At 39.9% G+C, this 14,748-nt stretch overlaps 1 protein-coding gene across 2 annotated transcripts in view; it reads left to right on the top strand.

Annotated features, from left to right (window-relative positions):
- The first annotated feature begins 71 nt into the window (after window positions 1-71).
- Window positions 72-14,748, top strand: part of LOC113407230 (cAMP-dependent protein kinase catalytic subunit beta) — a 120,025-nt gene continuing 105,348 nt past the window's right edge. For both annotated transcript variants that reach the window (XM_026655466.2, XM_026655465.2), the window contains exon 1: window positions 72-276. In XM_026655466.2, the coding sequence (XP_026511251.1) occupies window positions 231-276 (46 nt within the window). In that variant the 5' untranslated portion in view covers window positions 72-230. The remainder of the gene's footprint in view (window positions 277-14,748) is intronic.

Here is a 14,748-nt window from a genome sequence, read left to right as displayed (position 1 = left end):
TGGAGCACGGAGGAGGCGCCTCCTCGGCCGTCATTTCCGCCGTGTGTTTGAGTGGGGGCGGGGGGGCAGAGCGCTCTCCTCCTCCTCCGCGGCGGCCGGAGACACAGACCCAGCGCGGGGTGAGGGAGGGGAGGCAGCCGAGCCAGCCGCAGCGCCCGCGGGCGGAGCCGCCAGACACCCCCTCCCGCCGGAGCGACGCCGCACCCTCCCCCCATCGCCCCGTCCCGGCCATGGGGAACGCAGCCACCGCCAAGAAGGGCAACGAGATCGAGAGCGGTGAGTGAGTGAGACCCCGTCCCCTGGGGAGGGGGCCCAGCGGGCTTGGGCCCAGCGCGCACACAGGGCCGGCCCAGGCCCCGCGGCCTAGCGGGCTGCAGCGCGGAGCCCCCTGACCAGCGCAGGCCTTGCAGCCGGGCTCTGCAAGCCAAGTGCCCGGTACCCGGGGGGCTGCTCTGCGCTGGGGGATCCAGGCTGTAAGGTGCCCGGGTCCTCCAGCCTCGCGGCTGCTGGTGCATCGCCCATCCCTGGGCTTAGTGTCTCGAGCAGCATGGTTGTAAGCGGCTTAAATCGTCTTGTCCCAGCCTGCAGCAGCCCCAGCCTAGCGTACCACCGAGCCAATGCCGCGCCGACCCGCTGTGCCAGGCTGTCCCACAGCAGGTGTCTGTCACACTCCCAAGCTGCTGCTCTACGAGCTTCTCCCATCTTAGTCGGCTTCCCAAAGAACCAGCCTCCTTCTGCAGGAGGAGGGGTTGCTCTAAAGCAGTCTGTCATCCCCCTAGCCTTCAGCCTTTCAAATGTTCCACAACGCTTATTTCTCCACCCCTGTACACACCTTTGATAGCAGAGACGACATTGAGTTGGTATCATTATACAGCTTTCTGACTATGCTGTGATTTATCAGTGCATGTGTATTTCTATCCTTACTGGTGTGAATGTAGGACAGAAACTCCCCAGTCTTCCTGGATTGCTGAACATTGTCATCTCCTCCCCCACAAACTATGTAGGAATCCCATTTAGTGTGTCTGTATTGTTGGGATGTATAAGTTCTACTCATTGAAGTATTTATTTAGGTATATAGGTAAAATGTTTATTTTAAGTTACTTTTGGTTTTTACAAGTGGGCAATGTAGTTCAATATTGAACTATGTGAATTAGTGGATTTTTGGGTTTTGTTCCATATCATCATGATCCTTAAATAATTTAAAACTGATTAAATGCACCAAACTCTTTTTTGTTTGTTAACTGGCTCGCTAACTACTTTATAACTTTGGATAAGTTTCTGTTGGGTAAATTGCATGGCAGGGTCCAATGTAAAACTGCTTATTTAAAGAAATACTGAATGTTTACAAATGCTGTATTCTTACAACACTGTCTTACCTCTGTCAGTAAAAATACCATTCGATTATTATAAATGAAGGAATTTTAAATTTGTTGTTGTTGTCACTGTTTGTTTACTTTTTCCATTTATTTATCCCTTAAACTTAGTCCTGCAATCAGATTTATGCAGGTAGACCCCACCCACCACCACCACTCACACAGAGCTCCATTGATTTTTCTGGATTCATTTGCAGGATTGGACCTTGGCTTGGACAGTGAAACTAGACTGTTCAGTTTTAGTTTCTGGTTCAAAAGCACTAGTGTGTGTGATGGTAGAGTTTTGATTACAAATATTTTATGAGATATTTAAATACTATTTTGATCTTTTAAAAAACATATTTATTTGATTTTATAAACATAAAAATACCCTGCACTTGGACAACTTCTGAAATGCTTAATGACGAAACATTGTATTATACTTCTATGACAGCCATATTTCTGCTGGTTTATCTTGTTAAATTAAATCTTTTGTTAATGGGAGTAATAAAGACTTGTATTAGTCTTTTACACACCACCAAATAAAGCATTTAGGAATTCTGAGGCACACAATGTTTTTCAGAACTTCTCTCTCTCATTTTTAAAGTGTTTACTTATAAAATGAACGTTCTGGATAGATTGCAGCAATCAGATTTGTAATTTGTCAGCATACTTAACACTAGGAATTTCTGTAGTGACATTACTTTTGTAATTAGGAGATGAAATTGTCCTTTACTTCTCTATCACTTGTATAAGACCTGGATTTATTTACTATGTAGGATCAAATAATTGTAAATTTGAATGTAGTAAATTATTAGAAGCAAAAAGGGATATTCAGCCTTGTTTATAGGAGTAAAAGTCTCTCAGGAAAAAGAGTGATTTGGATTTGTTGTTAATGTCTGGTCTAAATTTTCTTTGATCACCCAGTCTTTCTGCTTCTCTTCTGAAGAGTATATGATGCTTGATTTGCATCATATACTCCAAACTCTAGAATACTTAATAATTTGGAATAAATTATGCAGGGTGGCAGCAGAAAAATAGGGGTTTACTAAAAAATAGGGATTATTAAAGGGTGATAATATGCCCTGAATCCATGTATGCAGCTCAGGGCATACTGAGGTTCCTGAAAGAACAATGGAGGGTAACTTGGCTTGTACTGATTACTACTTGCAAAAGCAAATGTAGTTTAGCTTAAGAGCTCTTTTACTCTCGGGTCAATTTAGATTATAACAGTATGGTTGAGTGGTCCATTTAGGTAGCAAAACCTTATACAATTAAATGTAGTCTTGATGTTTTCTTTAGCTTTTTTGTCTTTGTTACAAATGTCTTCAGTAACTAATAATGAACTTTGTATGGTTGCAGAATAAATAGTTGTATGTTAGTCGAAATAGTAGAATGCAAAACATAGTCTTAAAAACTACATCCAAACAAGACTTGCAAGTGAATGGAATCAAAATGGTAACTTTCAATCTACCACACTATGTTGTGTAAGGTAGTGTAAGATACTTTTTGTATGTGGGACTAAGAGGGAGTCATAAGTTGATGTGACTTACATCATATTGCTATCTAGTATGTAAGCAGGTGGATGTAAAAGTGGGATGTAGCCTACTTCACTTTGATTTTATATTGTTAGTTCCTTTTTCTGCTATGTCCCTCTCTTCCAGGCTATCATAGCATATAGTAAACTTATGCCTGGTCTACATCTAAAATTTAGGTTGATCTAGCTATGTCGCTCAGAGGTGTGGAAAAACTAATACCCTGAGTCACACAAACCTAAACCCCGGTATAGACATCACTGAGTCTGTGGAAGAATTCTTTTGTTGACCTATCTACCTCCTCTCAAGTGGGTAGATAAACTGTGGCAATGAAAAAATCCCTTCTGTTGCTGTAGCAAGTGTCTACACCAGGGGTTCTCAGGACAAATTTTTTGGTGGCCTCAGTGTGTGGCTGCCAACTCTTTCTGGTGGCCACTCTTGCACTGTTTCCTAAAATACTTAATTAGCTTTAAGAAAAACAATTAAATATGCACATCCAAATCATTATAATTTATTTATTGCTAGCTAGTAAGACCATTGTGAAAAGTGATATTAACATACAAATATCACTTTTCACAGCAGACTTACTCAGCCCTGCCAAGCCTGGGGACAAATTAAGCCCTGGATAAGGGGTTAGGGGAGGCGGGGGTGGAGAGTGGGGGCTAGAGCCTGAATCCCCGTCGCTGGAGCCTAGGGCCTGCCACTGTGCAGCCGGAGCCTGGGATTGGAGCCCAAAGCCCCGCTGCCAAAGCCTGCCAGCCCACCACCCCAGGATTGAAGCCCAAAGCCTGAGCCCCACCACTCTTGGGAAGGTGGGGAACTCACTGCCTGCCTGCTCCTCCAACATTGTGCCCCAGGTGTCTCCATAGGGGGGTAGGGCCCAACCTCTGCTGGCAGCCCCAGCAACCAACACCAAGGTGGTGCATCCAGGAGCAACAGGGAGAGGGAGGGGCTGTTACTCCCCACACACACACAGCCCAGAGGGCTGTGGACGCAAGAAAAGCCCCTGGTGGCTGCATGTGGCCACAGTGGACACGTTTGAGAAACACTGGTACACTGTGGTGCTACAGTGGCACAGCTGCAGTGCTATAGCTGTGCCACTGTAGCATCTGTAGTATCATTGGGCCAAAATCAGAAGTGAGGTGTTATGGGGTGTGAAACAGAAAAAGTAAGCTGCTTTATCTGGGTGGACCCCATTGACTTTAATGGGGCAGCACATAGTATAAAAGTCTGCAACAGTTGAGAAGCTTGCGGGATAAAAGCATTCATAACTTGCATCCTGAGTGGATCAGAAGATAATGTAAATTACACAAAGTTGGACTTCCTTAAATGCATTTCTGCATTTGACCTTTTGTCTTTGTATACATTTAATAGGACACAATGGGCTAAGTCTTTATTTTTATATCTATATGACCCCCATTGAATTTCCTGTATCTGAGAACAAAGTTTGCCCCACTGTCTAAATAGCTAAATCTGGTTTAGCGCAATTTTAAATATAACATGGAGCAAATTCAGTTTAAAAAGAACCCTTTGTTCATTTACTGTAACTTATAGCTATCTGTGGAAGAAAAGAGAGAGAGAAATGTTAGTTTTATTAAGATGAATCTTTGTCTTGGGTGCAGTTTTAATAAAGGAAATATGACTTTACTGTAGACTTCTAAATTAGAACAAGGACAACAAATGACATTTGGTCTCATAAATAGATCTCTTGCTCTAGATCCGGGGTTCTCAAACTGGGGGTCAGGACCCCTCAGGCGGTCGCAAGGTTATTACATGGGTCACGAGCTGTCAGCCTCCACCCCAAGCCTCGTTTTGCCTCCTGCATTTATAATGGTGTTGAATATATTTTAAAGTGTTTTTAATTTACAAGGGGAGGTTGCACTCAGAGGCTTGCTATGTGAAAGGGGTCACCAGTACAAAAGTTTGAGAACCATTGCTCTAGAGTACATGATCAGTTTTATAATGTTTTAACATTATCTGGCCAGTCTAAATAGTGTTGAATAAGTTAACCACATCAATTGCAAAGTTTGTAGAAAGTATTTGTTCTTTCTATAAATTACGAGAAATCCAGTGCTTTTAAGTAATATGTATAGCTCTGCATTACTTGCTCTTTTTTTTTAATCTATGAAATAGTGCACACATGCAGTTACAACGTGAATTAGTTTAGAAATTGTTTTTTAACCTTTTACCATCTTCTCTGAGGGAAGAAAGTTGTTGCAGTTTTGAATCTCAGAATAAAATCTTAAACTTAACCCCCCTCCCTCCCCAACCTTTTTGGTTATACTAATATTAGTTACTAAATTGTATTAAAGAACACTTAGGTGATTAGAATACTCTTTAACTGCTATTTAATTGAAAGTTTTGTACACTTTTTCTGTTCTCTACATTCATATTGAAACTGCTCAATTGCTGTAACTTTTAAGTTAGTCACTCGTCTTTGTCCTTGCCACTTTTTTTTAAACAATAATGTGAGATATGGAGTTGCTTGATTTTTTTTAAAAAACTTTTTTAGAGTTGATGTGGAAGCTTTTAAGATTAGGTGTAGTTTAATTTTAATTCCAAATGCCTCTTCTCATTATCTGAGAACCATATCCTGCACTTACAGGAATGGTTGGACTATGATCTAACAGGTCTTTACAAGTTCAAATGTCTGTGATCTTCAGATGTACATGTTTGTTTGGGGGGGGGGGGGGAAGGGGATGGATAGTGGCTCCTTTAAGGGTCCCGGTCCCCCTCCCCCTCCCCTCCGTAGGTTAGGAAGGATTGTCTCACTGGGGGTGGGGTGGGAAGGTATCACCTGAGAGGGTGCTTTGGCTGGTTTGCTCAGATAAGTCATTGGTCCTTGCACAACTGGGAAAGTATATATAGACCCTGTGCCTCCAGCCTAAGCACCCTCTCATTGATTAGCATAGTACCAGGATTTTAGGTCTGCTGTGGATATTGTGTTAGTGGCCTTTTTTGGGACAGGTAAGGAATTTTCCCCTTATGGTGAGATTGGCCAGGATGGGGTGACTGTTCAAGTCTTCCCCACAGCTGTTCGGGGATACAGTGGAGTTAGGAGGAAAAGGTCAAGTTGTGACACTTTAGCAGGTGTCTGATGCAGGTGCTCATTTCATAAAGAGTCCTGTTCCCTGATTAAACTAGAATTATAAATAGACTTAAGGGAAGGCATCCCCTAAAGAAGCTGGGAAATGGGGTTGGGACTCCTAAGGTCTGGGGCAGTGAGGAAACATCCCAGTTCTTTAACCTTCATATGAGGGGAGGGCATTGGGATCCTAACAATGTTTTGGGGACTAGCTGTGGAGGGGTAGGGGTTGAGGGGCATCTCTCCACCAGGTTGAAATGATACATAATGTTGAGTGCCTGGTAATTCCCAGATGAATTAAGGTAATAAGGTTGTCATCTAATTAAACCATGTGCCTTGCATCTTGTGTTTATTTTTCCACGTGTCTGGGACAATGCGCATCTGTCACATGCTCGCTCTCCCCCTCTCCAAACTAGCAACACTGCAATATCTTCTGTATGAGGGAGCGCCTATTACTGTCAGCCCTTCTTTGCATTCCCCTGAATTATTTTGTAAGTAGTGCTTGTTTGAAAGGTGCCAGATAAGTAGATGCAGTGTGACCTTCCCCTAGCAGCCTTACCAGTCAATTTCAACGGTTCTGAAGACGCTACCTTTGGGGGTGTGGAGGGTTGTTTATTCTTCATGTCCAGTCATTATTTGGTCCCTCCGTCGAGACTACCAATACAAGTTAGTAATATTGTTGGCAGTTCCTGTAACATAGATGTTTGTTCACTAAGAATTGGACAGACCATCAGTTAATTTCATACAGCCATTCGCTGATACACAGCTATGTCATTACTCACCAGTGATATAGAGGTGAAAAGTTCTATACTCCATTTCTAATTTCCTGAGCCACTCAGTCCCCTGTAACAATAGTCTTTTGGACCTTTGGATGTGATATTTAGGGGTTGACTGTAGTTTTGTTCAACGGTAATAATCCTTTTGTACAGTGAGTTTATGCTCCTTGACTTTGAAATTGCCAATTGACAACTTCTGAAGTCTTGTTTACACATTTAAATACATTAGATATAGGGAGTATATCCTGAAGGGTACATAAGAGAAAATCTTTACTCCAGTGATGTTTCTTGTACATCTACCATCCAAAAATAATAGATTTAAAATTGTTGTCCTATATTTTGTGCTCAAACTGTCTCTGCTATTTATTAGGTGGGCTTTCAGCATTAGTGTTTCACCTTCTGAAAATCAACACTAGTTCCAATTACTTGCTGAACTAACATTTGAAAATATCTTTGGTGGAATTATCCTAGTTAGTGTTTTGGGGATGGTCACATATGAGAGTCTCCTTTCAAAAGAGACTCAAGATTAGAGTAGCAGAGGTCTTTCAGGTTAGCATTGAGCCAGATTTGCTGAAATGTGTGGGAAATCTTGTGCAATGCCAAGTCATAGTTTGCCTGTCCATAAACTGTACAATTTATTTTGTTTTGATTTAATTAAAAAAAAAAAAAACCTGTTCACAGCTCAAAATTCCCTAACAGTAATTTAAAATAATACCTAGAAAAGATAGTCATAGAGCAGCATAACAAATTTATGTTAACATTTTGGAGTTGTTCTGTCCTTTCGAGCATTTAGCTACTGTCCCCTTGCTCCTGTTTGTGGGCTCAGATTGTTTTCCACTTTAAAATATCTTAAATCATTTGATGCATTGTTGTTATGTATTTGTTAGTAGTGCCCATTCATTTACCACCCCTCCACTCTCAGAAGCATGTCAGTATCAAAAGTCATGAACATGTTTTGAAGAATCGTTGAATACTTGCCTTTTGGCATTTTTAATGTAACTAAGGCTTTAGGCTTGTCTACACTTACATTTTATAGCGCTCTAACTTGCTGGCTCAGGGGTGTGAAAAATCACCCTCTTGAGTGCAGCAAGTCTAAGTGCTTTAAAGTGCTAGTGTAGAAAGGCTCCGAGCACTGGGAGCCACACTCGGAGCTAATCCCCTTGTGGAGGTGGATTACCAGGAGCACGACCATACTGCACTTCAAAGCGCTGCTGCAGCAGCGTTCCCGCAACAGTGCTTTGACGTTTCCAGTGTAGCCATGCCTTTTGTCTACCCTGGACAGTTATTGCAGGGATTGGTACCAACCCCTGGGTGATTGAGCAACCAATCTGAACATCTAGATTAGCCTAGCCCATGTGTTAGTGTTCCTACAGCAAATCCCTACCTGCTTTCCTGTGTCCTGACTATTTGTACACTCACTAGCATGTACCTGTGGGCATATTCCGTGGTTCTTTGTGCTAAGACATTCTAGTATTCTTACCCGGTAAAATGTGTTAATTACAGGTCTTGCTGTAGGGATTGACAGCACAGTAGATGTAATCATGACCCCATGAGATAGGTTATCACGAATTGACTAGCCCCATGATTGCTTACGCCATGGTGTATCTTGCAGTGAAGATGCAGTCTAAGGGTTTGTCTTCGTTGCTGTAAAAAGCTGATGTTTTGCAGTGGGGTGACATTCATGAATTATCCTAAGGTAAAAATACATTGAAGACAAGGCATTTTAGTTTTACTGCAAGATAAACTTGCTGAGGCCAGGTTGGCTTCCATGAGTTTACATAGCTGTAAAACTATAATGTCTTGTCTTCACTGTATTTTTATTTTAGGATAGCTAGTGCATGCTAATTACCCCAGCATACAAAATTCAGCTTTTTGAGCAGTGAAGACAAGCCCAAAGAGAATCTCAAGTACTGCAAATCGGTAGTGGGTATTCTAGAAGAAGACAATTGTCACTTCATAACACCGAGAAACATAAAATATCTCTCCTATGACATTTGCAGTGTTGCTGTAGCCATGTGGGTGCCAGGATATTAGAGGGGAAAGGTGGGTGAGGATCCAATAAAAGATATTTCAACTTCTGTTGGTGAAAGAGAGAAGTGTAGCTCGAAAATTTGTCTCTTTCACCGACGGAAGTTGGTTCAATAAAAGATATTTCCTCACCCACCTTGTCTCTCTTCCATGACATGGTTGTTCTTTACCAGAGTAAGCGTGACATCCTGATGATTATCCTGAACCAAGTTTTTTCCATAAGAACAATAGAGAACTGTTGTGCTTTGTAGTGGCTGGTTCTTTTGGTAGGTGTTATATCTGCTTGATAGAATAAGGTAGGCTAAAATAATTGACCATCTTATCTAAGTTGTTAAAACAATCAAGAAAGCTAGAAAATCCTTTTTCAACTTGAAGCATCATTCTCAGATATACTAGCGTGTTCGGTCTATTTGATTGTTTGTAGGGTACATTTTTGGTTTGTTATCACACTGTAGCTGATAAATTTCTATCTTACTGTTAAAAATTTAGGAATGTTTAACCACAGGGCACCAGGAGTTTTGATTTCTTACTGCCAATAGCAAGTACATACTTGGTAAACTATTGCACTTGGGGTAAGCCTATGCTACAGCAGCCGCACTACAGCTGTGTTGCTGTGGCACAGTAGTTTTGACACTTCCTACATAGACAGAAGGGGTTTGTCCATCAATGTAGTTAATCCACCTCTCTGAGATGTGGTAGGTTGGTCAACAGAATAATTATTTCCTTGATTTAGTTGCGTCTACACCAGAGGGTTAGGTCAACCTAACTACAGAAATCAGGGTGTGAAATTTTTCACGTCTGTGAGTGACGTAGTAGCTAGATTGATTTAATTTTTAAGTGTAGATCACGCCTTGCTGTTAGCACTGAAAAACAAACACACTAATTGTGGTATTAAAGAAGGGTGAAAGAGAAACCTGGCAGCCTGAGTAGCTATTGTATCAAAGGAGCAAACTTGAGATTCAAACACGAAAAATATCATTACTTTCTCTGCACCTAGAATCTGTTTTTTGTTCTTGTCCCTGACAAGTGAATTGGAGATGACATAATTAATGATACATATGAATAGACAGATAAACTCCAATAGTATTTATGGTGACTTTTGATTAATGTGATATTAAGCAGTTTGAATTTCTTTGTCTATGTTACAATGGGTAGTGGAACAGTAGGTGATATGTTTAATTTAGGGCTGTCAAGCGATTGAAAAAAATTAATCGCGATTAATCGTGCTGTTAATAATAGAATACCATTTATTTAAATATTTTTGGATGTTTTCTACATTTTCAAATATATTGATTTCAATTACAACACAGAACACAACGTGTACAGTGCTCACTTTATATTTATTTTTTATTACAAATATTTGCATTGTAAAAAACAAAACAAAGTAGTTTTCAGTTCACCTAATACAAAAACTGAAGTGCAGTCTCTTTATCATGAAAGTTGAACTTACAAATGTAGAATTATGTACAAAAAAACTGCATTCAAAAATAAAACAATGTAAAACTTTAGAGCCTGCAAGTCTACTCAGTCCTACTTCAGCCAATCGCTCAGACAAACAGGTTTGGTTGCAATTTGCAGGAGATAATGCTGCCTGCATCCTGTTTACAATGTCACCTGAAAGTGAGAACAGGGGTTCGCATGGCACTATTGTAGCCAGTGTCACAAGATATTTATGTGCCAGAAGCGCTAAAGATTCATATGTCCGTTCATGCTTCAACCACCATTCCAGAGGACGTGTGTCCATGCTGATGACAGGTTCTTCTCAATAACAATCGAGAGCAGCGCGGACCGACGTATGTTCATTTTCATCATCTGAGTCAGATACCGCCAGCAGAAGATTGATTTTTCTTTTTTGGTGGTTTGGGTTCTGTAGTTTCTGCATCAGAGTGTTGCTCTTTTAAGACTTCCGAAAGCATGCTCCACACCTCATCCCTCTCAGATTTTGGAAGACACTTTAGATTCTTAAACATTGGGTCGAGTGCTGTAGCTATTTTTAGAGATCTCACATTGGTGCCTTCTTTTTGTTTTGTTAGATCTGCTGTGAAAGTGTTCTTAAAATGAACATGTGCTGGGTCATCATCCTAGACTGCTTTAATGTGAAATATATGGCAGAATGCGGGTAAAACAGAGCAGGGGACATACAATTCTCCCCCAAGGAGTTCAGTCACAAATTTAATTAATGCATTATTTTTTTAACATCAGCACGGAAGCATGTCCTCTGGAATTGTGGCCGAAGCATGAAGCGGCATATGAATGTTTAGCATAACTGGCATGTAAATAATTGCAACGTCAGTTACAAAAGTGCCATGCGAATGCCTGTTCTCACTTTCAGATGACATTGTAAATAAGAAGCAGGCAGCAGTATCTCCCATAAATGTAAACAAACTTGTTTGTCTTAGTGATTGGCTGAACAAGAAGTAGGACTGAGTGGACTTGTAGGCTCTAAAATTTTACATTGTTTTGATTTTGAGTGCAGTTATGTAAAAAAAAAATCTAGATTTGTAAGTTACACTTTCATGATAAAGAGATTGCCCTACAGTACTTGTATAAGGTGAATTGAAAAATAGCATTTCTTTTATTTTTACAGTGCAAATATTTGTAATAAAATATAATATAAAGTGAGCACTGTACACTTTGTATTCTGTGTTGTAATAGAAATAAATATATTTGAAAATGTAGAAAAATGTCCAAAAATATTTAATACATTTCAATTGGTATTCTATTGTTTAACAGTGCAATTAATCGCAATAAATTTTTTAAATCGCGATTAATTTTTTTGAGTTAATTGCGTGAGTTAACTGCGATTAATCGACAGCCCTAGTTTAATTATTATAGTTTTAAATTTGCAATAAGTTTAAGGTATTCATCTTCTAAATGGGCTTTATAGATGAGTGTGAAGTATAACTTAATCACAGATAAAACACCTCTCTCTATAATAAGACAATAGTTTTATTCAAATTAGCAATGTGCAGGCATTCAGTGTTAACTGACACATGGGTCAGTATGGTACACAGAGGTTCTAGTCATATAACTTCAGTTGGCAAAAATAGGGTAGGAGTGGGAAGGGAGAAAGTGTTGCAGGGCTAAAATCAGGTTGAGAGGTGGTACCAGTTTGAAAGTTTGAGACTGTCTTTTAACATGCACCAGTATGGCAAAGGAAGGTGGTATACATTGAATTAATTTAATATAGACTTGTCAGCTGTATCTTTAAAATTTCTGATGACTTCTGCTACAGCTTTGATATTTAATTTTTTTAATTAACATAATTTTTAATGGCTAATTTATGTTTAAGTAATACATGCATTGATGGGAAATACACAAAGCTGTAGTAGATTTACTGGACAAATAAACATTTAGCTGTACCAAAATAGCTTAGTGTATGTATGGTAAGGGTATATGCTTGTGAATGCGGATTATTTACCTGATTAAAATAATTATTTTGAGCTTTGGAAATCCTTTGAGCCTGATTGTCCCTCGCTTTCACTGGTGTGAAAAGAGAATCAGGCCCATTTTGAATACATCTATATTGTTGTACTTTTCTAAAGTGTTCTCTACAAATCAATAAAATAGTATTGTTCTTAGGGCTGCTGTTTTTAAAATTCCAGGCCTCAGTGATACATTTGGATTAGTGTTGGAGCCCCATTGAAATCCAGCACAAGGGTCCATCCAAGCAAGGTAGATTCTGAGACTGGGGCTCCAGCTTGTAAAATTATTGGGAGAATAGACTATCAATAGTGCATTCCAACATTACAGCCTATTGTCAGACTGGCTACTGTGCGTGTGTACTAAGTCTGTGCTCCAAATACTTTAGCTAAGTTATGTTTTTAAAAGCACTCATTTTCTGTAAACTGAATTTCAAAGTGAAATAATTTAAGATACTATTTCATATTATAGATTAATGTCCTGCATAAATATCAAATTGCAAAACAAAGCAGTTTGAGTTCCAGGAGTCTTCAATAGCTTCATATATGACTAGGTGACCTAGGAGGTTCATTGTGGATAGTGCTTCTGTAGAGTTGAACAATTATTTTTATATTCAGTAGAGTTTTGTTCTCCTTGGTGAATTTTGTGTATACCAAGTTAATGATAAAACTTTAGAAACTAAAATGAAAATTGAATTAATCTTAGATTTCTGTGCTAAATGCTTTTAATAATTATGGTGAAGAATGGTATAGCATTAGGTACAATAAGTTATGGCATACGGTACTTTATTTAAGGTAAATGTATCTCTGCCAAGTGATGGCCCCCATCCCTAATTGTCTACACTACTTTAAAGGATGTAGGTGGGTATGCAGTACATAAAAGTGGTCTTAACTCAATATTCATTTCAAGTTGATGGCTTACTTTTAAAGCGGAACACTATTACAGTTTTAGTCAAGAAACAATGTTAACGGGGAATGTTCAGACTCATACTTTATGCTGTCAGCTTCCAAAAAGTTTGCCCAGCTATCTGTACACCCGTTAACAGAACGTAATGCTTTGCGTCGTTACTCTCATTAGCTGCTATAGCATGTTTTTTTAATTTGAGGTAGCAAATAATAGAAAATAAACTTGTAAACCAACAACATATTGTAGAAATGTTTTAACAAGTGAACTTCATATTGTTTTATAAATGTAATTAAAAAAAACAAGAAAACTGAGGATTCCTCAAAAACCTGAAAGATGGAAATCCTACCAAGTGTTTTCATAGTACAACAATAATATTGCATTCTGACCTATTTATTTTTTTCCTAATTTAGCATATGTCTATGCTGCAAAAAAACACAAAACAAAACCCACCCCATGGCAGCGAATCTCAGAGCCTGCGTCAACAGACTCAGGCTTGCAGGGTTCGCTAGTGGCCTGAAAATAGCAGTTTAGATGTTCCCACTCGGGTTGGAGCCTGGCCTCTGAAATCCACCCCGCTTGCCTGGTTTCAGAGCATAGGCTCCAGCCTGACAGGCTACTTTGCTATTTTTACCCCTGTAGTGTGAGCCCCGCAAGCCTGAGTCAGTTGAGCCTGGCTTTGAGACTTGTTGCTGCGGTGGGGGGTGGGGGTGTCTGTCTTTTTGCAGTGTAGACATACTCTTCGCGCTGGTCTACACTACTGCGGCAAGTTGACCCAAGTTACGCTACTTCAGTTACATCAATAACATAACCGAAGTCAATGTAGCTTAGGTCAATGTAGCACTGCGCTGGGTTGATGGGAGACGCTCTCCCGCCGACTTCCCTTACTCTTCTTGGGGAGGTGGAGTACCGGAGTCCACCTGCTAAATCGACACCACTGCATCGATCTCAGCAGTGCTGATCTACTAGTAAGTGTAGACATGGCCTTAGAAACGTCTCCCTCTTTGAACAGAACTGATGGTTTACCCTCACTCTAAAATTAAATGTGCAACATTGAAGGGAGATTAAATGGCTTAGGCAAGGCCAGTAATCGTCGTCTTCTTAGTGTATGTGCAACGTGCCTCAGGTGGCATGTGACCAGGATTCATCACTGAATTTGGTCCACTGGTTGGATCATTAGCTTCCCCGGCTTGAGCTGGGTACTGACGGGGAGTGCGACGTGTATGTTGATCCATGCCAGTAGTAATTGAGATTTATTACAGTCTGAGTGTCTGGTAAGATATGAAATACATTGAAAATTTCCGTCTAGATCACATCACAAAGCCACCCTTGTATTTAGCTAAATTTTTTAAAAATGCATTATTTTCACCCAGGCAATTCATGTAGAGTAGCAAAAAGTCTTCTATTAGTAGATATGAAAGAAATTGTCTCCAGATATTTAAGTAATACAGTATGGTTCCTTGTTAACTTGGCAAGCAAGCAAACTGGAAGAATAGAGAAAATACCTTTTTTCCCCCAATCTCTTTAGTTATGGTAATTGTAGGTGTTGTTTATAACAAAAATAGATCAAATATTTTCAGACAGAAGTAATTTTTTTTAAAATTGACAGTCCCTTTAAAATCATGTAAGTGAATAAAAAGTTTTGT

Source organism: Terrapene carolina, unplaced genomic scaffold (genome assembly GCF_002925995.2).
Source record: "Terrapene carolina triunguis isolate 2854851 unplaced genomic scaffold, T_m_triunguis-2.0 Scaffold210, whole genome shotgun sequence".
Taxonomy (NCBI): domain Eukaryota; kingdom Metazoa; phylum Chordata; order Testudines; family Emydidae; genus Terrapene; species Terrapene triunguis.
This window is presented reverse-complemented; position numbering and strand designations above follow the sequence as displayed.